Source organism: Colletotrichum acutatum, assembly GCF_030867785.1.
Source record: "Colletotrichum acutatum strain CBS 112980 chromosome Unknown BDZ83scaffold_176, whole genome shotgun sequence".
Lineage (NCBI taxonomy): Eukaryota > Fungi > Ascomycota > Sordariomycetes > Glomerellales > Glomerellaceae > Colletotrichum > Colletotrichum acutatum.
This window is the reverse complement of record NW_026849170.1, coordinates 42,083-69,049: the sequence shown is the minus strand read 5'-3', so window position 1 is coordinate 69,049 and position 26,967 is coordinate 42,083. Positions and strand designations below refer to the sequence as shown.

General features: G+C 50.1%; 10 protein-coding genes across 10 annotated transcripts; 7 read left to right on the top strand and 3 right to left on the bottom strand.

Moving 5' to 3' along the window:
* Window positions 1–2,194: 2,194 nt before the first annotated feature.
* Window positions 2,195–3,471, top strand: BDZ83DRAFT_640990 (major facilitator superfamily domain-containing protein; the record flags this gene model as incomplete). Its single annotated transcript, XM_060509526.1, has 1 exon — window positions 2,195–3,471. A coding segment is annotated over one exon (821 nt), but the record flags the coding sequence as incomplete, so codon positions are not given.
* A 585-nt stretch (window positions 3,472–4,056) lies between these two features.
* On the top strand, window positions 4,057–5,544 carry BDZ83DRAFT_591690 (P-loop containing nucleoside triphosphate hydrolase protein; the record flags this gene model as incomplete). The annotated part of the gene is made up of 1 exon (XM_060506462.1): window positions 4,057–5,544. The coding sequence occupies one exon, from the start codon at window positions 4,057–4,059 to the stop codon at window positions 5,542–5,544; it is 1,488 nt and encodes a 495-aa protein (XP_060358709.1).
* A 1,488-nt stretch (window positions 5,545–7,032) lies between these two features.
* BDZ83DRAFT_591688 (EC7 protein) lies at window positions 7,033–7,290 on the top strand (the record flags this gene model as incomplete). Its single annotated transcript, XM_060506461.1, has 1 exon — window positions 7,033–7,290. The coding sequence occupies one exon, from the start codon at window positions 7,033–7,035 to the stop codon at window positions 7,288–7,290; it is 258 nt and encodes an 85-aa protein (XP_060358708.1).
* Window positions 7,291–8,904: 1,614 nt separating this feature from the next.
* Window positions 8,905–10,599, top strand: BDZ83DRAFT_735448 (zinc carboxypeptidase; the record flags this gene model as incomplete). The annotated part of the gene is made up of 5 exons (XM_060512967.1): window positions 8,905–9,438; window positions 9,513–9,549; window positions 9,614–9,728; window positions 9,787–10,391; window positions 10,498–10,599. The coding sequence occupies exons 1-5, from the start codon at window positions 8,927–8,929 to the stop codon at window positions 10,597–10,599; spliced, it is 1,371 nt and encodes a 456-aa protein (XP_060358707.1). The 5' UTR covers window positions 8,905–8,926.
* Window positions 10,600–11,265: 666 nt separating this feature from the next.
* On the top strand, window positions 11,266–12,603 carry BDZ83DRAFT_591682 (uncharacterized protein; the record flags this gene model as incomplete). Its single annotated transcript, XM_060506460.1, has 1 exon — window positions 11,266–12,603. The coding sequence occupies one exon, from the start codon at window positions 11,266–11,268 to the stop codon at window positions 12,601–12,603; it is 1,338 nt and encodes a 445-aa protein (XP_060358706.1).
* A 487-nt stretch (window positions 12,604–13,090) lies between these two features.
* BDZ83DRAFT_591694 (NAD dependent epimerase/dehydratase) lies at window positions 13,091–14,332 on the top strand (the record flags this gene model as incomplete). Its single annotated transcript, XM_060506463.1, has 4 exons — window positions 13,091–13,131; window positions 13,190–13,481; window positions 13,545–14,137; window positions 14,206–14,332. The coding sequence occupies 4 exons, from the start codon at window positions 13,091–13,093 to the stop codon at window positions 14,330–14,332; spliced, it is 1,053 nt and encodes a 350-aa protein (XP_060358705.1).
* A 199-nt stretch (window positions 14,333–14,531) lies between these two features.
* On the bottom strand, window positions 14,532–16,364 carry BDZ83DRAFT_591668 (MFS transporter; the record flags this gene model as incomplete). The annotated part of the gene is made up of 8 exons (XM_060506458.1): window positions 14,532–14,819; window positions 14,884–15,126; window positions 15,184–15,454; window positions 15,506–15,678; window positions 15,745–15,848; window positions 15,909–15,976; window positions 16,029–16,165; window positions 16,221–16,364. The coding sequence occupies 8 exons, from the start codon at window positions 16,362–16,364 to the stop codon at window positions 14,532–14,534; spliced, it is 1,428 nt and encodes a 475-aa protein (XP_060358704.1).
* A 1,293-nt stretch (window positions 16,365–17,657) lies between these two features.
* Window positions 17,658–20,518, bottom strand: BDZ83DRAFT_134969 (uncharacterized protein). Its single transcript, XM_060501242.1, has 3 exons — window positions 20,340–20,518; window positions 18,485–20,272; window positions 17,658–18,430 (listed from the first exon to the last, which is right to left on the bottom strand). The coding sequence occupies exons 1-3, from the start codon at window positions 20,437–20,439 to the stop codon at window positions 17,772–17,774; spliced, it is 2,547 nt and encodes an 848-aa protein (XP_060358703.1). The 5' UTR covers window positions 20,440–20,518; the 3' UTR covers window positions 17,658–17,771.
* Window positions 20,519–20,747: 229 nt separating this feature from the next.
* BDZ83DRAFT_640942 (Six-hairpin glycosidase-like protein) lies at window positions 20,748–23,383 on the top strand. Its single transcript, XM_060509525.1, has 3 exons — window positions 20,748–21,077; window positions 21,131–22,396; window positions 22,451–23,383. The coding sequence occupies exons 1-3, from the start codon at window positions 20,810–20,812 to the stop codon at window positions 23,320–23,322; spliced, it is 2,406 nt and encodes an 801-aa protein (XP_060358702.1). The 5' UTR covers window positions 20,748–20,809; the 3' UTR covers window positions 23,323–23,383.
* On the bottom strand, window positions 23,384–26,772 carry BDZ83DRAFT_640928 (uncharacterized protein). Its single transcript, XM_060509524.1, has 9 exons — window positions 26,608–26,772; window positions 26,382–26,553; window positions 26,293–26,316; window positions 26,069–26,187; window positions 25,552–25,985; window positions 25,192–25,484; window positions 24,703–25,140; window positions 24,402–24,652; window positions 23,384–24,351 (listed from the first exon to the last, which is right to left on the bottom strand). The coding sequence occupies exons 1-9, from the start codon at window positions 26,667–26,669 to the stop codon at window positions 23,826–23,828; spliced, it is 2,319 nt and encodes a 772-aa protein (XP_060358701.1). The 5' UTR covers window positions 26,670–26,772; the 3' UTR covers window positions 23,384–23,825.
* Between the last annotated feature and the right edge of the window lie 195 nt (window positions 26,773–26,967).

Below are 26,967 nucleotides of genomic sequence, written 5' to 3'. Positions count from 1 at the left end.
GTCGCGGGGTTGTCTGTACACGTTGACGATAGTCGTCGTTTTGTCGACCACCAGCCACAGTACGTCTCTCGTGTGGACAGGCCTCTGCTGCTCCACCGTCATCCCTATCCCTTTGCGTGTGTAGGTCAATACTCTTGGTCTGGTTCCTTCGCTGTCCCAGAAGTCGACCGGGACGAAAGAGTCGAAACCCGGGTGCGTGTTCAGTTGCACGTTTCCGTCCTTCCAGCCCGTCCAGGGTTCCTGGACGAGGACCACATCTATCTGAGCCTCCCAGCAGAGCTGCAGGAAAGCCGTGTGCGCCGGGGAGATCTTTCCGACGTTGCCCTGCGCAACGCGTAGCATCCGTGGGGTCGCCGCTCTCGGCTTACGTCTCCGAGTCGAGTTCGAGGTGGGTGTAGGCATTCGCGACGTTGTAGTTTGGCTTCTGTGCTGCCCGTTGGCTCCTGCTTGGCATGGGTAGCACGGGACGGTCGATGGAGGTGTTGTCGGGGGAGTCTTCGCCTTCGCCTTCGTCCGCCTCGTCTTCATCCATGCTGCTGCTGTCAGTGCTTCCGTCACCGAGGCAAACGATCGAGCTTGCGGAGGGCGTTCTCGTGCGCGCGCGCTTGGCGCCGGGTTGCTGGTTCTGGCTGGTGGAGGTAGGGACGCCTGCCGCCTCCTGGCTACTGTCGGATCGAGTAGCCTTGTACAGAGTGTCCGATGCTTTCTGGCCGGCCTTCCGGATCCGAGCCCGCTCCTTTCGACCGGGAAGGGAGACGACGCCGTTTACGACCGAGGGCCTCGCTGGGCAGTCTGTGTGGCCGGCTTGGAAGGGGCCGCAGCAGTTGGGACACTGGGGCCTGGCCATGCAAGGTCCCGTTTCGTGTGAGTCGGAAGGTCTTCCGCAGTTGCTGCAAGTCGGTCGTCGTCCGCAGAACCGGTTGGCGTGGTAGCCCTGGCAGCCGGGGTCATGTCGGATGAGCGTCCTTCGTTTTTTGATGGGCAGAGATCTGCCGCTTTGGTTGAAGAGCCTGAAGGGCGTGACCTCTGATGTGAATGATATGAGCCAAGATATTTCGTTCGTGACTGGGTTGGGCCCAAGGCGGGACGGTCGAGCAAGGACAGGCTTCTGTCCTGTCTGTGCGAAGACCTCATCTTCAACGAGTGTGGCTGGGTCCAGGACGTCCCCGCCAATGCTGTGTAGTTTTGTTGGGCATCGCGGCACAACGTATGTGTGCCACTTGATAGGCGTCTCGACTTGGTGGGCGCCGAGGCATTCCGCCAGCTTTGCCTTACTTGTAAGTAGTCTTTCCTGTATTTGCTTGTTTCGCGGCTTCAGAGAGTAACCTGTGCTGATATGGTAGACGTGGGGAAGGTCCGCTAGCCCCAGGCCAACGGCCTTACAGACGATCTGTCGTACGGCGAACGGTGCGATCTTCCGAGCGGCCGCTAAGCTTTCTTCCGGGACGCGGGCAAAGATGCGGAGGTCCTCCTTCGGCTGCGCCTGCGGCTGATCCTCGGCGGGGAGTGTGGCCTTCGGGCGGGCAGAGCTCTGGCAGCTCTGGCCGCTCCGGGTCGCCGCAGTGGTGTTGCCCGCCATCGGTGCGACGACAGCCGCCCAACTCCGGGCCGCTATTGGGCTTGTCTCGTGATTGATCAGTCTCTTGAGGGTTTGAATGACATAGGCAGTGGCTTCTTTCGCGATCTGCTTTCTAGAACCGTCAAAGCTGGCGACAACGCTGTCGACGGACCGTGCAATGGTCAGAAAGACGTCTTTCCGTGCCTCGTACTGTCTAGCTTCTTCTGCAAGGGCTGTCAAGACGGACCCTGTGGCAGATCCGCTCGGAGCAGATGCGGTAGAGGCTGCGGGCCCCTCGGCCGAGGTAGGGGCGTCGGTGGTGGCATCAAGCTGGCTTCCCGTTAGGCTGGGCCGGGTCGGCTGTGCCTCGGCGTCGCGGCGTCGCTTAGCTCTTGAGGTGGGGTTCGGCTCCGGAGGTGTCCCGGAGCCTGGTTCGGGGTCGGCTTGGTCGGCCGACATCAGTCCGGTGCCCGACGGCGGCTGTGAGGCCATCGCGGATGCGGGCTCCGGCAAGGGGAGGTGAAGAGTTTTCGGCTGTTAGTAATTTGGTGGTAGGCTCACTCATTCACTAACAGCAGATGCCAAGAAAAATTAGGCGAGAGGGAAGTTGACTTCAACCCTGTCGACATGCGGATTCTATGATTCACGCTTTCCAGGTTCTCTTGTGTATTGGCAGCATCGGTCAAGTCTTTGCTCTCTTCATGACTTCTCTCTGTAAGCTGTATTACCAGGCTTTCTTAGCCCAGGGAGTTTTGCTCGGAGTAAGCATGTCGCTCATTTTCTGTCCCCCTGTGGCTGTGGTGTCACGCCGCATGCCTCATCGCCGTGGCCTTGCCCTGGGCCTCACAATTGGCGGGTCCTCCATCGGTGGCATCATCTGGCCGATCATGCTGGAGCAACTGCTGAACAAACGCCAGCTCGGTTTTAGCTGGACTATGCGGGTCGTTGCTCTCACCATGGTCCCCCTTCTCGCTATCACCTGCATCACTGTGGTTGATGCCCCCACACCCAAGGCATCTTTGAGTCCACTCCAGGCGGTATTGGATAAGAACGAGAAGGGAGCGGTATCATCGAATGATGAGATACAATCTCAAACGGAGTCCGGCTACTCGATCCTGAAGAATACGACATTTATACTTCTCTGTGGAGGGTTAGCGCTCGGCTACTTTGGACTCTTCACTCCCCTCTTCTTTATCACGGGCTTCGGCGCTCAATACGGGTTGTCCACATCGACAGCATTTTACCTTTTGTCCGGGCTTAACGGCGCTTCGTTTCTGGGACGAGTTGTCCCTGGTCTTCTTGCAGATCGGTATGGGCATTTTAATCTTTGCGCGCTGGCGACTCTTGCGGCTGGTATCGTTGGTTTTTCCTGGACAGCGGCGACGTCTCTTCCTGGTTTGGTAGTGTGGAGCTTGGCGTACGGGTTTTCATCTGGAGTGAGTAGATTTGTATTGTGATCTTCCGTGACGATGGCTGACGCATTTGTAGGCCATCATGAGCTTGCAGGGTGCATGCATAGGAAAGATTGCGCATCATCGTCATCAGGGGTTGGCTGTCGGCTGCATGATGGGCTCCATCGCTGTGACGTGAGTCGTCCCTCGTCTCTTTTTCCATGCCTAGGGCGATTTGTTGTTACTGATCATGATAATGGGCAGCGCTCTTGTCGGGCCTCCCATCAGCGGCCAGATTCTTGCGCACGCCGGATATCTCGCGTTATCGATGTGGACCGGCGCAACTCTCGTGGTCGGAGCTGCCATCCTTGCTGTGGCCAGATGGCGGTTAAACAATAGTTTGACTGCAGCCGTCTAAATCCAGATATCTTTCATCCATCTGCAGACCCGTATGGTTCTGGCTTCGCTGCGATGATTTTTCCCGAGTCCAGGATACTTTATGGAGAGGTCCATGTGCGGAGGTAATATTGTCCACTGCACCCTACCCTACCTATTGTAACTACTACTTACGATTAATACTTCAGGGAGATCCCTCAAATCAGTGTATACCCAGGTACCTGGTCTCACACGGGCCAAAGTTGTTCCTAGAACGTGCGAGGTCAAGGTGGCTCGGGGTTTTAATGTTCCGTCAGGTGTCCGCCGATGGTGGGATCTCTGGTACCTTGTGGCTCGTGTGTGGCTGGTGAATATGGCTTCTCTGGATCTCTGGAGTGCAGGTTAGGGGGAAAAAAGCTTTCCGACCCTTCGAAATGACCACAAGCTAGCCTCGCACGATCTTGCTAAGCAATCCCTTGTTCACATTTTTGCTTTACTTCATTGTCACTCGTTTCATCAACATGCGTTGATCCATTCTGTCTGTCTTCTTGTATTGACTTGCTCTTTGCCAGGCTTTGCCTGAGCCTCACTTTCTGACCAGATTTCTCGGACCTTGCCTCTGAACAGGCTTGGCCAATCGAACACATTCTGACCTCCCTTTAGTTGCGTGCCGATTCCTTGATCTGCATCTTTTGACAGGCTGGGACGGCTCGGAATGAGTTCATCGCCTTAATGTCCCACCAGTTCCATATCGCCGGCGCGAGCTACGCCCTCCTCGACCCATGGTCTCAAGGAGCGGGCGTGGTGAGGGACGTTCTTACTCGGTGGTCCGAGCTCGATATCACACAAATTGGCTCCCTTATTGCCATAGCCGGCACCCTTCCTACGGCTTGGAGACTAATGCAATGTGCCTGGCGGGAAGCGTATAGTTGCATTCGGCGCTTTTTTCTCGCTTCCGTCACAATTCCGGGTGGTGACCCGGTCAATCGGAGCGTTGTGAAATGGGTCCTCGCCAACCGGCCCCGGCATTATCGCTCCTTCACCGGTCGTACCGAGGTTGGACGCGCCAGCCCAGACCGTGCCGCCGCTCTAAAGAAGACGCGCCACACCGTTCAGTACTGTCCACACTGGAATACACGGGGGCTTTGGTTCAATGGCAACGTTTTTGTCGTCACACGTGCCGTTGGAGATTTCAATTCTTCGCTATCCGACCCTAGCTATGATGGAATCGGAGGCGAGGACCTGACCATCAGCTGCTTCGGATGGTCGGCGCATCCTGTCCAGAATTTCATTGAGGCCTGCCGCGAGTACACCGACAGGCAGACGCAGTACTTCGTTATCATCTACTCCCGTGACCGTTACGGCATGTCATGGAAAGCTAAAGCCCGCAAGCCCCTTCGCCACCTCGACACCGTGCACTTTGACCTCGGCTTGAAGCAGGAGTTGCTTGCTGATATCCGGAACTACCTGGATCCGAAGACCCAGATGCGCTATCAAAGCCGGAGTATGCCGTACCGGAGAGGCTACCTCTTTTACGGCCCGCCCGGAACTGGCAAGTCCTCGCTTTCTGTGGCGATTGCCGGCGAGTTTGGATTGGATCTCTACGAGGTCAAGATCCCTAGTGTGGCAACGGATGCCGATCTGGAGCAGATGTTCCAGGAGATTCCGCCGCGATGCGTGGTTCTTCTTGAAGACATCGATGCCGTATGGGTGGAGCGTTCCAGCAATCAAGAGAAGATCAGCAGCGGGAACGGGCGCGCACATTCACCGGAGAGCAGCAATGTGCCCAATTGCACTCTTTCCGGACTACTGAATGTTTTAGATGGCGTTGGATCGCAGGAGGGCCGTATCGTCATTATGACTACGAACCGACCCGAGCAACTCGATAGTGCCTTGATTCGGCCCGGCCGTGTCGACATGAAGGTCCTTCTGGGCAATATTAGCCCAAAGTCAGCGGCGGACATGTTCGTGCGGATGTTTTCTCCAGACCTAGGGTGCACGACACACCTAAAAATGGAAGAAATCGAAAAGCTTTCTGTTCAGTTTTCCAGCATGATACCGGAAGACACCTTAACTCCATCTCAATTGCAGGGGTTTTTCCAGGTACATTTAGAGAGCCCGTATCATGCGGTAGAAAGCATAGCAAGTTGGGTCGAAAAAGAACTTGCAAGAGCTGACTTCAAAGAGTTTGAGTTTATAACTTCCAATGGGAAGGCCTAGAAGTTGAGTGTGTAATAGCTATTTACCCTACTGTAATATCATCTGTATAACTGGATTTAGATCTCGGGTGGAGTTTTGCTAATTCTTTTATTGTGTTGTTTACTTGTTTACCGATGTTCTTTGTGTTGGGAGAGAAAGGCTTGCGTCAAACGATGCCAGCAGTAAATGCACCCCGCGAGTTAAGTTTTCAAAACGATGGTCGACGTGGCTCCCGGCACACAACGTTCCCCAAACAATCATTACACAACTTTGTATTGATTAGCGACTGGTCCTTTCCTTAATTTGATCTTTGTACTCTTGTGATGCTGTGCCTAAACCAGTACTTATCATCTCCCTACCTTGAAATGTTTGACCCGAACAGCTCGCACTCCCAAACCCTCAAATTTGCTGAGTTTAAAGTATGCCAGCATCACCAATAACACCTTTCACCATCAGTAATAAGCAAGACCGATCTCCAGACTGTCGTGATTCATCCCATTGGTGTACGGGCTAGCTCTTCGGTTTCAGACGCGGGGTTCCCCGTGCCCAATGGGAGAAGAGAAGTTCACAAGCTCACAAGTCTAAGTCTTCGAGACGACCAAGAAAGTTTGAATATACCCGAGAACGAAACCGTCGTGCATGAAAGGCAAGAGTAGCCGGTATTTTGGTACAGCGGCTTCCATAATCCGTCGACATGGACAGGACCATGTGCGATGAGCATGTCCCTGACCTTGGCGTCGAAGGGTTCTGAGGCGATGGCCAAGAATGGACTTTGCAGTATTTGGTCCCCATATCCTTGTCATATATGTAACGAGGTAGGCACTGTTTGTAGAGTTCACGGAGGGCTTTTGGAGCCGATGCGAGAGTGCGTCATCTCATCGGACGAAACCACCTCAAATATACAATTATGTCGACTTCTCCCCTTCAAACGGACATCTGACGAAGGCGAGTAAAAAGCAAAACAGCCTCGAATACCCTCATCAGCTTTCCCCAAATCCAATGCACGGCGCTGCGAATTGGTGCTTTTGAATCGTAGGTATTATGAAGAACGGCGGCGTTGCGACACGTGCTTTGTTCCAACCAAAAAGATGCATAACTAGAGCATGTTTCTGAAGTCGTCGCGCAAATACATAGGTTCTGGAGCAAGTTGGAGAATAAACCTCTTTCTTGCTCACTGCTATGCCCCTAAAGCCGCCGTTTCTGTGAGCCCTGGTATACTTTTGAGGGTAGCTTTGGGCAGATTCGGAAAACAAACCTTCCTGCCCATCACCAATCAGCTAGGCTCAAAGTATGCCCTGTGACAAGTTGCACTTGAAGTCTATTCTTCATCCATAATCAGTCTGAAAATGATTGCCTATCTATAGTCCCAGCTTTGCGCGATATTGGAGCAAGAATAAAGAGGGTTGCATTCCGCTCTCGACATCTGCGCATTTTCTAAACTTGACTCTCCATGACACGCATCTCATCGCATGCTAGCCTTGCAAAGCTTACATTCCAACTCCAGTAGTGATGGTCAATATGCGAATCTCTCTTATCCTGCTGCCTCTGGCTGCGGCAATGCCGCCGTCCGACTTCGCCCCCAACTCTCTTGTCCGACGACATTGCGTGGAGCCTAAGAATTGCGGTGCCACTATTCAAGGAACAATGTGCAACTTTTGTTGCGCAAAGGATGTGAAACCCGATAGTACGCACTGCAAGTCTGCGAATGCGGCGTGCCAGGCTGGTGGAAAGCCTGACGGTGTTACGTTCAACTGTGATGCCGACTAGTTCAAGGAGTCGACAAAATCGGCTGTAGGTCAGTCAACTTCCAACAACACCATATTACCTCTATCAATAATCGCTGATGAGACTTGGAAGAAACTTCCATCTGTTCCCAATATGGGGCGTTGCATCACGGTGTGTAAGAAATCGACAAAGCCTAAGCAGCGTCTCTGAAGGCTTGGAGAGTAGATGGTTCCGCGAGGCCAGTTGTTTGTGGCAAAAAATCACAGGGAAATTACTGTATTACATGTAAATCGTTCGAAGATATATACTTCTTACTCTCAACCGTGGGTTGTCAAGCTCCTCCCTGTTGTTGATGTTCTCCCATGATCTGCAGCTGCATCAATTCTCTAAGCCTCCTTCTTACCCTTGTAACCAACCACCTGTCGATCGCTTTCGTCAGCTCGCCCTTGCCGGCATTGAGCATCCAAGTCATGAGATATTTTAGGATCTTCCTGGATTGAAAACTTGGTCTCAGGACAAAACTGTGGTCTGCTCCACTGCCCGCAGACTGTTGTCAACCGGGACCGAAGATCCCGCCATCTGAAGCCTTGAGGCGAGGCTAGCCATGTGTAGGAAGCTTGAGCTTAACTTGCTTAACAACAACAAACCCAGCAGTCTGCATGCTGTCTATGCTGCATGGCCCCGGGTGCGGATGAAGGATCACTCTTTTCAAACTAGACTTCTTGTCCGGCGGCTTCGGTATTGACAAACATAGGTAAGCCACTTATATCACAGTGCAACCAATATTGACATGTCCTGGGCGAGCAACGAGCTTGTGTCCACTCAAAGATCCTTCAGGTGATTGGCCAGCCATGGTTTCAACTATCAAAGGTATTCCGCTAGATAAACCGACACCATGCGACATCATGATTTCCTGGCGGCCTGGATCTCACTAAGCCCTTGTTGACCGACCATTTGATACCACAAGTCTGCGGCACGAAGCTTCAGCGCGCGAGCTACGCTAAAGATTCCCTTATAGCTCTCATCCTACTTCGGGTTGTCTCCAGTGGCTCCAAAGCATTGTCTTCAAGGCTTTGAGCAAGAACCCGAACACCTTTCCTCCAATTCTCAAGAATATCTTATTCGGTTACATCTACCCGGCTTTCTTCGGCCGATCTCTTGGCATAACGGTGGATGGGATAGGTATTCACAGCTCTATGGAGATGCCATCGTGAGTAACACGTGGCTCCGCTATGAAGTACCTCCAAATTTTGGAAGAAGAAGGAGGGCTATCCCGTGAAAAAAGACGTCATACTCAACAAGAATCACGAAAAGTCAACTTTCCTGAGGGGTCAAAATGCCATGCATTGGCTAAGTTTAAAGGGGAAGGTGATATTGATCCTTACGTCATGCATGGCGACGCGTTATTAAAGAATTTTTGGACACTTGCTTCTCCCGGAAAGAGATAATTGCTAGCTTGGGGATTCCATCGACTTCGTGGTCCAGTCTGGAGGCTGCCTAATGCGCACGCAATCGATCTACTGCTCTTCTGCAGCTTGGCACTGACGGTGTGTCGCGATGTGTGATTTCGACAAGCAAAAACAGCGTACCTATAAGTGCGCTATTAGCAGTTAGGATGTTCGAGAATTGTGTCTCCCAGTGTCATCATACTAGCAATCTTTGTTGACGTGTCGCTGAGATGAGAACTGTCGCCATCGTTTCCGTGTTTTCTACGCTCGCCGTCGGCTTCAACTTTCAAAGAAGGAGTCCAGTAAATTATGAGGGCTACCAGGTTCTCCGAGTGAAAACACTCAACCAATTGGCAACTGTGCAAGCTAAACTTGCTACAATTCCTCATGAAGAATGGAACCACGACGTCGATAATCACATTGACATCGTCATTTCGCCAGACCAAGTCAGCAGTGTTGAGTCATTTGGACTAGACTACCGCACCCTGCACAGAGACCTCGGCGAGTCAATCGCCGCCGAATCTCAAGTTCACACCGCATATAAGCGCGACATCAACGATCTTTCATGGTTCGACTCGTACCACTCGTATACGGACCATGTCCAATACTTCACCGACCTCCACGAAGCCTTTCCTGGAAACTCTGAGCTAGTATACTCGGGGCGATCGTTCGAGAATCGGACAATTCACGGAATCCACCTTTTCGGCGATGAGGGTCCGGGAAAGCCCGCCGTACTCTACCAGTAAGAATGATGGCTTAGCCACCAACTACAACTATTACTGTGTACGGTATCAGATTCTGATGACGATACGATAGTGGTACCGTTCACGCAAGAGAGTGGATTGCAGCCCCTGTAAGCCAATGCATGATATTGTTAAATTGTTGGGCATAACTGAGCTAATCATGCCCTGGCACAGGTCATTGAATATATAACTCTACAGCTGATCAACGCACACAAGAATGCCACCAATGCTTCGGATTCCATCTTGAATCAACACGATTTTCACATCTTCCCCATCGTCAATCCAGATGGTAAGTCAGGCCTTGCGGACTTTCTCATAAAGAACCCACAAGCGCTAACCTGAACCAGGCTTCACGTTCTCCCAGGAAGTCGACCGTCTCTGGCGCAAGACACGCACCCCCCCACCTTTGAATTCAACTTGCTACGGAACCGACATCAACAGAAACTGGGAGTACGGATGGGACGCAAATCCGTTTGGCGCTTCTACCAACCCGTGTGCCCAATCCTACCGCGGCCAGAAGCCTTCCGACACCATCGAAAACCAAGGCCTAGACGCTTACGTCCGCAAACTGCGCGATACCAGCCGTGTCAAATTATATATTGATTGGCACAGTTACGGCCAATATATTCTTTCGCCCTTCGGTTCCAAGGAGACGTGGTATGCTCCCGAGCTCGGCAAGTGGACCAAGACTGCTTCGGTGCTCAGCGAGGTCATCCGTGACAGCTCCGAGAGACGCACGACTTTCACATTCGGGCCCAGCGGTGCTACCCTCTATACCACCACAGGGGCAGCACCTGACCATGTTTACGCGATTGGCGGCGCGGACTTCTCCTACACTATTGAGCTTCCTGATACAGGAGATTTCGGCTTTGTCTTGCCTCCCGATCGCATTCTGGGCGCCGCGGAAGAGCAGTGGGAAGGACAGCAGGTGCTGTATACTTTGTTAGACGAGGTATTTTTTGATGGAATAGGGGCTGCCTAACCGATAAATACGCCATGTGAATTGAACCTGTAGATATTATTCTGTACTATCGTAGTACACCGTGATCGGACAATAGCCGACATCTGCATACTTCTACTTATCTTTCGAAACAGATGCCGGCAGTAATACAGCACGAGCTGAAGCTGATATTTCGACTGGAGAGCTTGGCAAAAGTTGATTGTGGCTGCAGAGCTTAGCTACCTTAGTCGGTGGAAGGAGTAACATCATTTGAATCAATGAAAACCCTGCATCTTTCGGAAAGAAGAAATGAAACCACGTGATCCCCCAAATTCCTTAGGGGGGCTTTGATCCGTGCAATTCCATTTACATCATCCGCTGTTTTGCGCGTCTCAGTTTTGGGGATCCACGTGCATATGAAGAACAAGTACAGTTGTGCAAGTGAAAGAGCTCGACTTGAAAATCGTTTCAGGCAAGATTGCAATCGGTACTGTCTCTTTCTTGAGAATTTATAATCAATCCTCCGATGCTTTCGTGGAAGCAAGATAAGTACAGGCAGCTGGCACTGCCATGTATGGTGGGGAGACGCGGGAGGAACAAACCAGATTCCTCATTCCTCCGTTTACCCATGCCGCCGGATGATACTCACAGGATATTCCCCCAATCAACGTGCAGGCCGCAGAAAGTCATGGTTTGGCCTCCTCTTAGGTATGGAGTCATTGCGCCCCTATGGCACCTACATAACATATTCTCTTGCCCACCGAAAGGTTTTCAAGTCTGCGATACATTTGTCCGCCGAGCTTAAAACACATCTTCGGTCAAAATCTTCACAACCACGATTGTCGACCCACCGAATGCCAGTGACGAAATACTTGGATCATTAGAAATGGCCACATCAGCGATCACCAATGCCGCATCCCTCATAGGCCTCCTATTTGCTTCTTCATGGCTTACCAGAACACACGCGAAACCTCCACCGTCTGATACACTGTGGCAAGTATCACCGCCATTGGATTACAACGATAAACTCTTTGCGGGATGGAAGCAGATATCGGTTAAAGCAGAGATTCAAATCTACAACGGAGTGGCCGAGAACCGTACATACGCGCACCACCCAGAACTCTTTGCTATCGGTTCCCATGTCCTTCTCATTTACTCCTCTGCTCCAGTCGACGAGGATAGTATGGGCCAAGACATATGGATCTCGACCTCGAGCGATAATGGATCAACTTGGAGCTCAGGGAGAAGCCTGATGCCGGCCGCTCTACTTCCAAACCAGACAGTAACGTATGACTGGAAGTATTGGTGCGACCGCGGTATTGCTCAGCGTGCATGGCAGGCGTTGACCTTCGTACACCTCGAGGGCGAACTTTATGCCATCGGCCAATCAGGTAGTAGGTGGTGTCCAGGTCGGTGGGCAAGTGCAGGTCGAATTGCACGTAAAATTTCTCTCAGCGGAGAACCGCTTGCGGATCCCTGCTGGCTGGAACAGAATGAGTTCACACGATCCGAATTGTATGCGGAGACCGTGTATGGCACTGAATATAGCATGGAATACTGCGCCAGAGCCTGCGAAATTAACGCAGTTTTGAGGAGACCGGATGAGGCACCGGCTTGGTCGCCATGGCTTTACAACAAAGGTCTATATGTCGCCGATGGATTGCATCAAATGGAAGAACAGACCTTTGCCGTTTGGCACAACGACAGTGATTCATCTACAGGAGGGTACTGGCAACGACATTGGCGCGACATCACTTCAGAGGCAAATAATACCCACTCAGTTTGGGTTGAGTATAACGCAGATCCAAAGGGGAACGGCTGGTATCCCAAAATCATGAACTCGCACGGCAATGCGATTCATCAAACAAACATGCCAGATGCAAAGACAAAACAATTTCTGGGGAAGCTCGACGATACCGGCGACAGATTTCTGTTGTCGAATCCAAGATACAATGCCGCAGACCCTCAGCGACAGCCACTGACCTTGGCATTATCCCGAGGAGCCGACCAGACTTATAAGTGGATCGGTGTGTTGAGAACGAATGCGACAAAGGAGATTGTCCCAGACACGCGTGATGGAATCAAGAATCGGGCGTTTGGCTTTAGCTATCCTAGCGCAGTTCAGGTTGGCAGGAAGCTGCTGATTGCTTACAGCGAGAATAAGGAGAACATTTGGGTTAGTGTCGTTGACATATCCGCACTTCCACAGGGGTCAATGAGTTAAATTCATGAGTTGCATCTGGCTATCGAGACTTATATCAATGCTTCCTCTCAGTATTATGGTGGAATTGGAACCGGTAGTAAGTAGGCAGCGAAAAGTTTGACCGGTCCAATCCACATCAACGAGACTAGTGGATTTTAGAGTATCCAGTTGCATTCCTCTACCACCATCTAATATCCATCAAACTGGTTATGTCTTCATGTGAATTCTGCATGTGATTAGGTAGATGGCTAAGCTATGACGTCAATGACTGGAGGTGTAAATTCGGTGTATGGCCGACCTGCAGTCGTCAGACACAGATCTGTCATCATCGGCCACGGACGAACCCGGCTTTCCGCGGAATACAAATTCCGGTATTTCCACGACATTGAAGAAACGCAAGTAAGGTCTACAGAATTCTTTCATGGTCTAAACTTACCATCGTGCCAAATTCCACGATTCTGTGTATATTTTCACGATTTCTAGCAAGACATCATCAAAATTGTCCATTATGCCCGAGAAACTTCTGTTCACGGGCGCCACAGGCTTCATGTGCGCTCCGTGCTCTGTTCCGACTTGAACTTGCCCTGACAAACTGACTGCTTCCTAGTGGTGGCACTGTTCTGACACAACTCCTGAACTCTTCCAACAAAGACGTTAATGCACTGTCGATTACCGCTTTAGTTCGGAGGCAAGAACAAGCCGATATTCTCAGCCAGAAAGGAATCCATGCCATCATCTTCACGGGCCTAGATGATTCTCAATTTTTGACGAAGATCGCAAGTCAGCACGACTACGTTATCCACACGCCGACTGGCTTCCATACACGCTCGGCTGTAGCTCTCTTAGAAGGGTTAGCAGAGAGGAAGAAGCAGTCAGGAAGAGATGTTCACTTCATTCACGTAAGTTTCCGCACTATTCTAAATCTTGTTGCGATATCTTTAATAGAATCATTGATGAGCCAGACATCGGGAACCTCCAACCTTGCGGAAAGAACGATCACCCAGCAGTCGGGTGATATTCATCAATGGTCAGATAAGGAAAAGGTGTACGAACATGAGGAGAAGAAAGAAAATCAGGAGGCTTACGGCCAGCGAACAACAGATATTGCTGTTGTTAGGACTGCAGAGAAGACCGGAGTCAAAGCATATATTATGATGCCTCCCACAGTCTACGGGCGGGGCACCGGCCTCTTCAATCAAGGATCAATGCAAATTCCCAGCATTATTCGTGGGGCGATCAAGGCTGGCGTCCCTGAATACGTAGGTGAGGGCACAGCCCGTCTTGGGCATGTTCATGTTACGGATCTTGCACTACTGTACGAGCTTATATTGAGCAAGGTGCTCTCTGGAGAGACGATTCCTTCTGGCAAGAGAGGCATTTACTTCTCCAATACTGGCAGTCACAATTGGCGAGATCTCGCAGCCTTGGTTGGTAAGGCAGGTGGCTCGCTTGGTGCTTTGGAGTCAATAGAGCCTCGGTCCGTGAGCTTGGAAGAAGCTGGATCGAGATGGCTGAATGCGACACCCCAGGTTGCAGAGATGAATTATGCTGCACAGTAAGTATTTCCAAGCGTGCCAATTAATCATTCAAGGGTGTGAAAAGCAAACATACTGATTTCTTAAGCTCTTCTACGAAGCCTGTTTTGGCACCAGAGCTCGGTTGGAGGCCCACAAAGACAGAGGCCGATTGGGAGAACTCATTTGTAGAGGCGTTTCAAATGGTTTTGGATGAGCAGGCCCAGAAATCATAAATACATTTCTTCAACTCCTATTCAACATACTTTCTAGGTCTATTCAAGCCCTGTGTATGTTACCTGTTCACAATACAGTCTACTGGATAGTCCTCTCTCTACCTACCGTTGGTCTGATACCAATGAATGGATGGATCCAATGGGTTTATGATCCATATCAAACCCGTAGCCCCATGCTCTCCGCGGGTGTTAACGAGGTTTAGTAAACATACAAGTTCATGGCATCTGGATTAGATGCCAAGGTCTTCCTATTCTGCCTCTGCAGCGCAATCCTCATGATCCAGGCGCAAACAACGACACCGAGAGAGAAGCCGATACTAGCAAGCATTGCAGTCAAGTATCTTGGCTCATCCGAATCTGGCCACAAGTACGGAGTGTAGACGCTAGCAAGGTTGCCAAATGTGTTGGCCATGGCGATCGCAACGGCCTTTTTCTCATCCGTCTGGCCCAAAGTTGCTGAAGTCCACCCGAGGATGATATTGTTCACCTAAAATTCCGTTAGGATAAAGTAAATGTGGTGGAATGAAAATCGGCATTTTAGGTGAACTAACCCCATACGTTGCTCCAACGAAGATCATGATACCGACATATCTGACCGTGGTGTTGAGTGTGGCCACAGCCATGGCGAAGCCGGCGCAAGCAATGAGCTTGCTCACTGTTGTGTGCCATGTGCGTTCATTAAAACGGCCTGAGGAATGTGAGACAACAATGCTCATGATGCCAGCTAAAATGTACGGCGGGCACGTGAGAACTAATGTGATTGTTGTGTTGTACTTGAGGGTTTTGACAACGCTCTACCTCTAGTCAGCTTATTGTAACCTGAAAGATCAGCTATGGCTGCGAGTCCTTACCGGCAAGAAGTTCTTGAAACCATTGGCTGAAAGGTGCAAGTTGTCCATGAGACAGAAGAGCCATGTTCTCCAATCGGTACAAGCCTCGCGCAATCCTTTCCAGACACTGGTGCCTCCCTCGCGACGATCGGTCGTATCATCAAATATGCGCTGGTGTGCCATTTGTCGTTGCTCCAGGCTGAGCCAGCGAGTCTGAAGCGGAGCATCGGGAAGGAAGTAGAATGCCGCCAACGCAACGCCAATGGAGACAGCACCCTGAACAATGAATAGCCTACCACGGTGAGTCTATGATCTGGGTTGAATGAGCCGGATTCGACCATACCATTGCCAGCCTGCGAGGCCGTGCTTCCCATCAAGTCCAGCAAATATGCCAGCCGCAATCAGCCCAGAAAAAGCGCTGGCTAGCATGTTGCCGGTGTAAAAGACAGCCATGCGCGTCGCAATTTCCTTGCGAGTGTAGAACATGCTAAGCATGTAGAGTGCGCCAGGATAGAACTAGACCAAAGTCAGCCAGTCTATGTCTTGGATGACGGCGACAACAACAACCAGACAGGTACTTACCGGAGCCTCTGTGATACCGAGAAAGAATCGGCATACCAACATTGTCTTGTAGTCGTATGCAAGGTACGTAAGCAGACTAATTATCGACCAAGTTAACATGAAGCCTGTGATGTGACTACCCGATTAGAACTACACGTATCTTGTTGGATGCTTGGCATACATACCCGCCATGTACCAGGAGGGTCGCACTCGGTTCAGGATCATGTTCGAGGGGATCTGACCACACAGGTATCTACCGACATTGAGATTAGTGGCGCCTAGGTACACAAAGATACAGTACTCACCCAACAAATAGAATGGATACACAAGTATTATATTCAGTTCCCTTCAGCTTGAGGTCTTTTGAGAGCGAGTTAAGCTTGCCATTGATCATTGCATTTCGGTCGAGGAAATTTAAGAAGTACATGATCCAGAGAATAGGCTTCGGTCAAGTTAGTAAGAGGAACATTTTTCCAACCATTTACTGAAGCTCGTACCAGAATGTAGAAGTCAATCTTCTTCACGAGGGCGATCTCCTTGGGGTCGGTCTTGGTATGCGCCCCAAACTCGTCAACCTTGCCAATCTTGGCAACAGGCTTCTCGGGGCCTCCATTGGAACCGCCTGTCAAGACACGCTCCATTTGGCTGACATTTGCCTTGCCCTCTTCGGAAATTTTTGGCTCAGCCATCGTGTTTTGATGACTTGGAAAGACGCTGACTTTTGTACCTTCCGTGCGTTGTCTCGACACCGGTCAAATCGTGGGCCGATGCTGCTTTTGAACCGTGAGACTTTGGTATCAGACACTACCATTCCCAAGCATATTTACATTTGTGCAGAGCTTCTCTTTATAAGGTAACAAGGGAAATCAGACTATCTCATCTGTCCGTTGGCTCCGCTTGAAGTCACGATAAAGAGAAGACCTATCCCCCGGGTGGAGCGTTCCCCCATGGGGGAGATGGGGCGCCGAGCTTTTCCGCTTGCGCGGGGTTCGGGAAAATGGTCTTCAATTCGGACCCTGCACTAGTACAGACGTGGTAGCTACCAGCACCGGGGACGCGTGTTGCCAGGGTCTTACAGGGGGAGGATGTGACGGAAAACCACTTCTCCAAATACTCCGTACTCCGACAAATTTGGATCTTCGTCTGTGAAGCTGGGCAGCTTTTCCGTGTCTACCGGTAGGACAACATGACGAGGCTCAACGAACGGAAAAGCAATTCTTCAGAGGAAGGTACCTTTGTGGAGCGCGTCAGCCCGAGAACCTGGCATTTCCTCATAGTGAGTCTGATTTATAATTACGCACTGCATCTTCTTCAACTTGTTGGCATTCAGCCGGCAGTTCCGTGAAGATGTGCCGTTTGCCTCCTCTCTTTCCCATTGTCTGGCTTCAGCCTTGGCTTGCCATCACTAGACACGTACGTGCCTTGGTAGGTTGAGAATCCCACGAAGACCTTGCCCCTACCGCAACGTACGGGGGAAAATCATCAGATTTGATGGTGAAAGCTTCAGAGGCTCTTGCGAGTTACTCCCACTGACGAAGTACTGATGACTGACCAGAACTTCAGAAGCAACTGAACGCGGATAAGCTAGTGCCACGTCCGTCTTGCTGCGGATCTACCTACCCCAAATGCTGCTTAAGCTTGCTGATGGGAGGCAACGCATAACCTTAATATTTCCAGTTACGCTGGTTTCTAAGACTAATTTGGTAAGGTAACTTAGCTTCAGATCTCTTGCTCGTATTGCTTTTCCATGAGCTAGTCAACCATGGCAGGACCTCATATTCGTCGCACACTTTCACGGTGCTGGACGAATGGGTTGTCATTACATACGGAGATGACTAAACTTCACCGAAATCGAGAGTTCTTTTGATGGTCATGTATTCATTGTGGCGTGGATGAAAACTTGCAACTTAAAGCTTAGTTAACGAGACATGATCTCCTAGGCTCAACGAGCTTCCTTCATGTCTGCATATTGTGGATTCAGGTCTTTTGCAAAGTTTTCCTGAGCAGACCACTATGAGACTCAAACCTTGATATCAACAGCGTCAAACCTAAGTTTTCGCTCTCAGCTGAAGCAAAAGGGCCAGATTGAGCGATGCGCCCCAAGTACCAAGTAGCGCCAAATTCTGAGCAGCTTGCATTAAAACTAAGTGGCTTCTGTCCCTGTTTATGACTGCCGGGTCTGCTGAAGAGAGCCCAAAGTCTAGTATTCCAGTGAGCTCCGACATGCCCTGTCCGTGGTATGAGAAATCGTTATCTCGGAGATGCCTACGAAGGTGCGACTTCAACGTTTTGGGGCTGCTTTTTAGGAATGCCCATTGTAAGACATGATTTAGGAAGACGCCAAAGATACTGTAAGGTGTGGCAGACTGTAGTGTCGGATTGCTCATGATTGATGTAGTTTCAATGACTGATTTGGCAAAGGCGTCTAGAGACTCGAATGGCGGCCCTTGATATGAATCAATATAACTGGTGTACCCGTTTGTGAAATAGATTCGAAGTCGGCCCAGGCTTTCGTCAACAGCATTTGCTCCGCCTTTTCCAAGGGCATCTTGCAAATCAGCAACGCATGTATGTAGTTGAATGTTTACCAGGCCACGGAGTATTTGAGATGCTTTCTGGAAGTACAGCACTGGACTTTGCGCCCCATCCGGGATCGGGTTACCACTGTGCTTGGTGCCGTAGTAGAACTCCCATGATTCCAAAGATGCTGAAGTAAACGCGTCAGCTTTGGCGGAGATAAGTAGAAGATAGTATGCCTTACTAATGATGTTGTCCCGTATCCGCAGACCTTCCCGATGACAATCACTGTCCATATCTTGTAGCATAGCAAGGTCACTGCCGACCTGTACCGACCAATCATGTGACCAGTCCAGTGCCTGGCTAGCCAAAGAGCTTAGAACCAGGAATTGTGTCCACGGGCTGATTCTATCCGTAACAGCAGAGACTGATGGTGTCAACCTGGTGGACTGAGCTCTTCTGTTACTTGTAAGAGCCTTGTAGACAACGCCAAACTCTGGTGCCGGTGAACTCCCCAGGGATTTGACTAGAGCTTCCCAGGCGAGAGCACTTGTTGTACACCATGCGGCGTCATCGCCCGGGCACTCCCACCTAGCGACCTCTGCGAGAGACATCATACTTCGCATGTTCAAGATGGCGGGGAACTGTGAGTCGATCATGAACACATACCAGCGTAAACGGCGCTTGAACTCAGATTTTGCCCACGCCCTCCAACGATCTTCAACATGACTACTTGCGGCATCCGCGACCTTCGATTTCGGTTGGAACAGACGTCTGACGTATGTCACCAAACTTCCTCGGAATGCTTCAGCAGTCTCAAAGGCCCCTTTGTTTCCGCACCATAGCCCAGTATACACGAGGAGAGAAGATGCATAGATAGTTTCAGGATGTCTAGTCAAGCTTTTGTCGGCCTCGATCAGTGCTTGAAGATTTTGACGAGCTCTATTGAGCATGAGTATAGAGAAGCGTCTTGTGTGCCGGATACGGCTGTATGTGGCGCCGATGATGATCATGGCGGACAGTAAAAATGACGGCAAATGATCAACTGAGAGTGTTGGTAAGTGAAGTACAGGACTTTGTTCATAGAAACAGTCGAAAAAGAGTCCCAAAAACACATTCGCAACTGCCAGGGACGGCGGAATTAGATTCTCCGAGCCGGGAGTTCCAAGGTCTAGGAACTCTTGAACGCGAATCCATGTTGATTCTATTATGTCGAATCGAGGATTATGTAAAATCATAAGAGGGTGCGACTCGCTGATAGAAATCGAATGGGTTTGGCAAAGACTTTTCGACGACGGGTTCCACGCAAACGCTACACCGTCCTCTCTAGAGGGCACGTTCGGAGGAGAATTGACTCTCGATATAGTCTCTTGCCCGTCCGAGATTTCAGCTGGAACTAAAGGTGCGACTTGGCCGTCGTTCGTGACCAGTTGTGATGCACTACTGCCAGGCATAGCTGGATATTGACCCAGCCAGTTCCAGTGAGCAGATAGTGAAATCGAATCGTCTTGGAGTATGAAAGGATCACTTATGTGTGATGTCTCTCTTACCGCGTCGTAGAAATCCGGTGTAAACCATTGGCTTGAGTCAACCCACAGACTATCCTGCCAAGGTTGAACAAAATACGAGAAGTCCACATTCGCCCCAAGATCACTGGCTGTTGCCGTTGTATCTTGTGGCCTGGAGAGCGCGACGCATGATGGTGAAAGAACTGAAGACGCGGCATGACTCGTTCTAGGCGTTTTGTTCATGGCGTGGCCAACATCAGGATACTGTAGTCGTGAGTCTCCAACAAGTGGCGGGTGTGCAATTCCCGTTTCTCTGTCTCTATCTCGCGACAGGGACGAATGTGGGTTGGGGTCCTCTATGATGAAGGAGTAATCCACCTTTTTCGCTGATGACAATTCATGCTCTTCACGTAATGCATCCTCTTGGTTAAGCTTCTGATGAAGTCGTTGGTGTTTCTTGAGCAGATCGCTGCGTGAAAACCTCTTTTGGCAAATTATACAACGGTGAGGAAGGTTGCCCTGGTCTATGCAGCACAACAGTCAGGACTCAAGCGTCACCAGCTCCTTCGTGCTCGTTCTTGAATGACCTACGCGTCTTTTGATGACGTTTCAAATTCTCTATGCGAGTAAAAGATCGAGAACAGACCTCACAAGTGTGGCTAGTCTGTTCGACCTCGTTTGGTGAACCCATTGACTCTATTGGGTCATCTGGGGAAGCTCATGCGCCCCAGATCTCTGTGGAGTTGCCGAGATGTGTGAGCGATTCGTGGGTGGACGGAGACGTGAAGCAAATTGGCGTTGAGGTGGACGTAGCGCCTCTTTTATGACCTTCGTCCACCTTTCCCCCACATATCCGGGTGGACGCCGATCCGAAACAAGCCTAGTGTTAGAGACGTTCGGATTTCCCGAAACGGGACTGGCTTAGATGCCCATCCGGGCTTATTACTATGTAGGCATGGCATTCAAAACCTGGCTGCTTGCACGTCAATTGTCTTCAAGGCGAAATCTCCTGCAAGTTCGACGATTCTAATTCAGTGCGTCTTACGTCTCTTTAGATTCTCATGGATTTCTCAAATGTCACCCTTTTGGAGCCATCGCGGCTAGTTTCGACCTCTAATGGTGCTCTGCGCGACCATGAGTCAGGGGTCGTCACTCTGGCAAATGGCGGACTATCTGAAGGATCTTCGAAACAGGCATCAATAACTTTCGACTATGGCCGATGCATTGGCGGAATTCCTTCATTCTTGGTTGACCGTGCGAGTGGCGATGGCCCCATCAACGTGAGAATCTTTTACAGCGAAACTAAGGAGGGAATTGAGTGCGAAACAGGTAGAGATATTCTCCTTCAACCGTTGTTGCGTCTAACTAACACAATCTCGAAGGCGATGGCCCCTACTTTTTCTTCTCCAATGCTATGGACTGTTATCGCAATATTTCAATGACTATAACACCATCAGAATCGCAGCAAACTATCAAAACAAGACTCGCGCAACGATCTCAGAGGTACTTGAAAATTATTCTTATCACTTCCAATGCCACTCTTGTAATCAGCAAACTCGGTTTCCAGTCAATCAGGCCACCATTACGACCCAAGGCTTCTTTCAGTTGTTCAGACGAAATACTCAACCGCATTTGGAATGACGGTGTCAACACGCTAGATATGTGCACTGTGGTCAAAGGCGAGACAGCCCCAGCATGGGACATCACCGACCAAGGGACCCGGGTTCTTGGTCAGCATTGGGCCCCTTGCCGCCAAGGCACGCGATGGGGCGACAAGGAAGTTTCATTCGAGGTTCTCGTTGAAGAGCTAGGTGCGAGTTGGGGCGTCCACATGGTTGCCAATGGAGTCATCTTTTGCCTGGACATTATCCAAGAAGAGCTTCGCGCCTTCGAGGGGATGTCACATGTATCGGCCGTTTTTCCAGTCAAGTCCTTTGGCAGCTGGTCTGCTCACGGAATTGTAAAGCAAGGCGAATGGATCAAAATTTCTACCATTACGAGCGGCAACCGGATCACCGTCATAATCAACGAGAAAGAAGTTGCAACTATCACAGACGTACAGGTCCGACCTCTTCTTGGAGGTTCAGGAATCAACACTGGTTCTGTAGCTTTCGGAGGTCCTGAGGGCTGGCTTGCTCTCTATCGCAATTTGGATGTCAGAGATGCGAACGGAGATTGTCTCTACCAAAATGACTTGTTATACGGTAACAAAAAGAGGACACTGGCAGACTTCCAAGTTGGGACGAATGCTGTACCATGCATGATAGATGGCGCAAAGAGAGATCGAGCAACATTCGGAGGAGACCTCTTCGTTTCAGGTCGAGGCGTTGCCTATATCGGTATGGATAACGGAGCTGTTGCAGGAAGCATCGAGCTGCTTGCTAGCCATCAGACCGGGGAAGGATACCTTGGAAATCTATGTCCTATTCAGGCTCCTATCCACGAAGGGAGCGAGCCTCCTCCGACTTACGCATTCTACTCTATGACTTACGCCTTGCTGTTGGTAGTCGCCATCAAGGACTATTGGATGAATTCTGGAGATTATGAAGCTCTTCGTCGTTATCTTCCGGTGGCGGAAAAGTTGCTCAAGTACGCTGAATCTCAGGAGAAGTCATCGGGACTGATCGAAGTCTCGCCTGATATGTCAAGTATGATGAAAGCCCGTCTCTCAGCTGCATGGTATACTGGCTAATACAACATAGTGCATTGGTATCCGCTTGGAGGACCTATTTTTGGAGCCTCCGGCACAACGAATCTGGCATATTACGACGCACTGAACTCTGTGAAGGCCATGACCACCGACGACCACCGAAGATCCCAATTGTCTGAAAAGATCGAGACTCTGAAAAAAAGTATTGTAGCCAATCTATGGAACTCTGAAAAGTGCTGCATCCGTATGGGATCCGCCTTGCCCGAGGAAGGAATCTGTCAGGACACGAACGGCTATGCCATTACACTTGATGTTGCTGCAGACAGCAATCTTTGTGCATCTCACCTCTCCGGACCTCCAGGCTGGATGCCTGCAGCTTTTAAGGGGCTTCAACATTGGGACCGTACCGGAGTTGTAAGTCCCTACGCAACAGGATTTGCCGTGGAGGCGCTATTTTCACGTCAAAAGGGCCGTGAAGCAATTCAACTGATTGAAAATGTGTGGGGTCCAATGGCGGACAAGTCAAGTCCGAACTACTCGGGAGGGCACTGGGAAGCGATGACAGCCGAGGGGAAGCCCTTTGGACACGACACCTCACTGATGCATGCTTGGTCCTGTTGGCCAGTGTTTCTTCTGCCGCAGTATGTGGTTGGCGTGAAGCCGCTGCAACCGGGTTGGAGTAAAGTACAGCTTGCGCCAGTGTTGTCCGGTATCAAGTCTGCTCGCTATCATACCAAACTTTCGCAAGGCATGCTTGAGGTTGAGGTCAGCGTAGATGAGGCTGCTGGAGTGATACTTATCCAGGCAACTCTGCCTGTCGGAACAACGGCAGAAATTGTGGCCCCTGAAGGGTACTCAAACGAGAGTGCGGAGGGCCTTAAAGGCCCCGTTGACAGAGCGAATGTCACCCTTCGTCGCGTATGAAGTCTTTCGGAGATGAATTGGAATGAAAGCAGAATAGAAGTATATATGAGGTGATAACGGATACCACTGTGTCTTTCATTTGTGCATCCGCAGACCACAGAGAGATATAAGAATGCTGACTGAGAATGTAAGCATGATATTTCTCTGTAAGCTAAGGAAAGCCTCAATGAATACCTTTCCAACGTCGACTCTCTCCCTTCTCTTGTCTGTCCTTTCAATGAGAAGCACATAGAACAAATACCATACCCTCTAATCCCTACATTTGGCGATGGAGTCCGTCCGCTCACGGCATTCGGCGGGCGTGATCCACTTCGCCTCAGAGACGGCAAGAACCTTCTGCCTCACATCTGCTTTGGCTGAGTGCTCCGCGTCCAACACAACAGGACCATACGATGAGCCACTTTCTTGGACAATCTCACACCAGACCCATCGAAAGCCCACATTCATACTCATACGTCTTCGTATTCGAGGACCATTCTGTCACTCCATTAAAGTAGATCTGTCTAGCTTTCCTCAGTGGACTTAGTCTCATATTGCTTCAAAATCCCCGTCATGGCCTCACTGTTATAGAACCAAGATTCCAACTCCATTTGGTGTCCCATTCGCATCAATGAACGATTTTCGCTAACTCCAATGCTTGTTTCCTCCAAGGTTGTTGCGTCACAATGTCGATTGTCCACAACCGCATTGCCTCTGAGAATATTTGACCCGCCTTCTTGAAATTGCTGGCTACCGCCCTCATCCCAGCTTGGTGGAAGCGCCAGAGTGGCAAGCACCCAGTCGATTTCGGGGTCGCTCTGTGGCTGGTTGTCATAAGATTGGACAGATCGATATTCAATGTAGCGCAATGCAATACCATGAAGAGCATTGAATAGGTGATGTACTCGAGTCGCAGCACTTGAAACACAAGCAGCATCTTTTATAGACGCGACGAATTCACCAAGGCGACCAAGGTCTGCTTGGTCGACGGTTTCAATAACGTGACAAAAAAGCACGACAAATGGCACAAACGGCGCAAACAAAAGAGTCCTACGCTAATCAGCATTCACGCTTGTAATCGCGAAATGAGCAGTCCTTACCATTGGAAGTATGCTGGGAAGTATGTATCCCCACTCCTTTTCATGACAGCTATGCAGTCCTTATGCTTTTCAATGGTCGCTCGCGCAGCGTTGACGCAATCGGGACTGAATGTCATAGAAGATCCAAGATCTTGGGGCGCAGCTCGATGGACTAATGTGAGTAGTGAAAGACGCAACGTCTCATCCGATGTTTCGTAAAAGTCCATCAAGTCTTGCCCGGCGGTATCGGCCGCGGTTTTTATCCATTTTTTCTGCAGTTTGAATTAGTTCTCCGGCTTTGAATCGTATCTTCATTACTTGCGTTTGTTTCTGAGGTCGCTTTGTCCAGGTTCTCTAGGTCAGAGATGAGACTCTTGACTCGTGATGTCCGTTCTTCGTCTCGTTGCCCGACTGAATCTGGACTGTAGAGCAATTCGTAAATCTTTCCCTGACATCGGGCAGCTTCCACCCATAACACGAAGTAGGCTAATGCGGGCTCTGGATGGGAATCCATAAATGACGGCCTAGTGACGGTTATTGTCCACTCCGGAAGTGTTGACGCCCGGCCCAAGCGGAGCGACAGGCTCTTGTCAACGAAGTAGTTGCTCCAGAAAAGAAATTTCGTGAAACGATCATCTTCTTCCCTTCCGCTCTTGAGGGAAGATTCTTGGTGATATCCTAATGTTTGGCATATCTCTGACGCTTTTGAAGACAGGGTCCAGGCCAAAAAAGGCTTCGAGAGCTCGATGGCATGAAAAGCCTGCAGCGAGGTGAGCGTCCAAAGTCATATCTAGATGTAATCTACACTCACACCAAAAAGCAGAGCAATGATTGCTTTTGGTATAGGAGGCATGTGCAACGGCAAATTGGAAAGCGCTGTCTCGAGGTTGGCACAGCATAAGAGAGCGTGCCTTTCACAACGTTCCCTTTCGTCCTCAATGACTATTGTGCTGTAGTCTTTGAACATCGAATGAAGGCCGGCGTTGACAATAATGAAATCCATTTCAGAATAGTGTTCGGTGAAATAGACGTCGAGACAAATCGTTGAGAACTGGTTCATCGGTAGATATTCGTAAATCCAACCTGTTCCGGCGAGGCGTTGGGCTGACAAGGATATATATAAGCAGTTGTTTCAGTCAATCTTAGAGAGAACTAGGGCTCGATCACTTACATTTGGCAACACGAATTACCGCAACACTTTCTTCTATCGGAGGCAACTCCCACGTATGGAGGCATGGGCGTTTAGTAGGTCGAGCGTTGGGGTAGTTCGTTTCTTCGGAGACAAGTTGTTGCTTGTAAGCAGCTACTATCTGAGAAAGGTTCTCAAGGCTCTCCCCCATTTCCAAGCCAGAGGTTTGAAGGGGGTCAGTCTTCGCAACCTTCCGTATAAAATCTTCCGCAAAGGAAAATTGGGCAGCAAGCGAAGACTCTCCTTCAACGACCGTTATGGAACTAGATTTTGGCTCTGTTGAACGGAACATGCTAGTAGGTTTTGGCGTAATAATATAGGGCGCACCGGGGCTAGTCTTGAGTGTTTCGTGGAGGCCTTTGAGCAGACCAATAGCTTCGTTAAGACGGGAGTCAATTTGGTCAATCTTCTGCTCACTGATACACAGACTAAATGTCAGACTGGATCGTACGTATTTGCGTTTTTGAAGCATTCAAAGACCTTGGGAAATTAAGCTTACTATTGTGAAGTCAACAAAACTCGTTTGTGTTTGATCCGTGGTCTAATGATATCGGTTTGTGTACATTCGACATTGTTACTCACACAATGTGAGCATGGGCGTTCTCTATTGCAGCGAATCTAAAGCCAGATGTTCGTTAGCCATGGCTCATCGTTATTTAAACAGACGCATCATGACGGAAGTATGGGGACTTTCAAAAGCATGGGTCGAAATGTTTGCCTTACCTTCCGGGCGCGGCAGGTATCACACTTCTGAGATTTTAGCTAATGCGACCAACATCGGCGCTTATTCCGGAACCCAGGTTGAAACTGACAGCTCTTTGAGAGGTGGCCTGCAAAGATGATGAAGAGGCGGCCTCGACTTCGTCCTCATATCCATGCTCAGTATCCATGCCTTTTGTTGTAGGACGGTGTTCAGGAGACATTGAAGATGCCTTGGTTGAAGAAGGGGGTTTGCAACTACCAAGTGACCGACTCGTTGGCATCCTGTTGCCGATTAGACGATGACAACAGTTGTAGCAGTTGCTTTTCATCATTTACTGGAAGGGGCATTGGAAACGCGGCATGTAGTGAATGCAAACGGACCAAACTTCACAGTCCATACCCGCTGTAACTAATTTGTCGTCATAGAAGGCTTAAGTCGTGGCTGAAACCCACCACCCCACCGACCCTTTTAGCATTGATCTTGGGGCGGCTCGATCTAAAAAAACCCTGAAAACGTTTTGAGCCCAAGTTGAGTCACTCGCCGTCAATTTCCCATTTTAGACCCACTTGGCTTCCGTCGGTCTCCCGAGTCGGGGCTCCGCAGGTTCCGGCCCCCGAGGAGTTGTTACGGTGACTGGTCTCGCCGCAAACTGAAGATTTGTGGATCATTTTTTCTATGGTTCGTCCTGTGAGGTG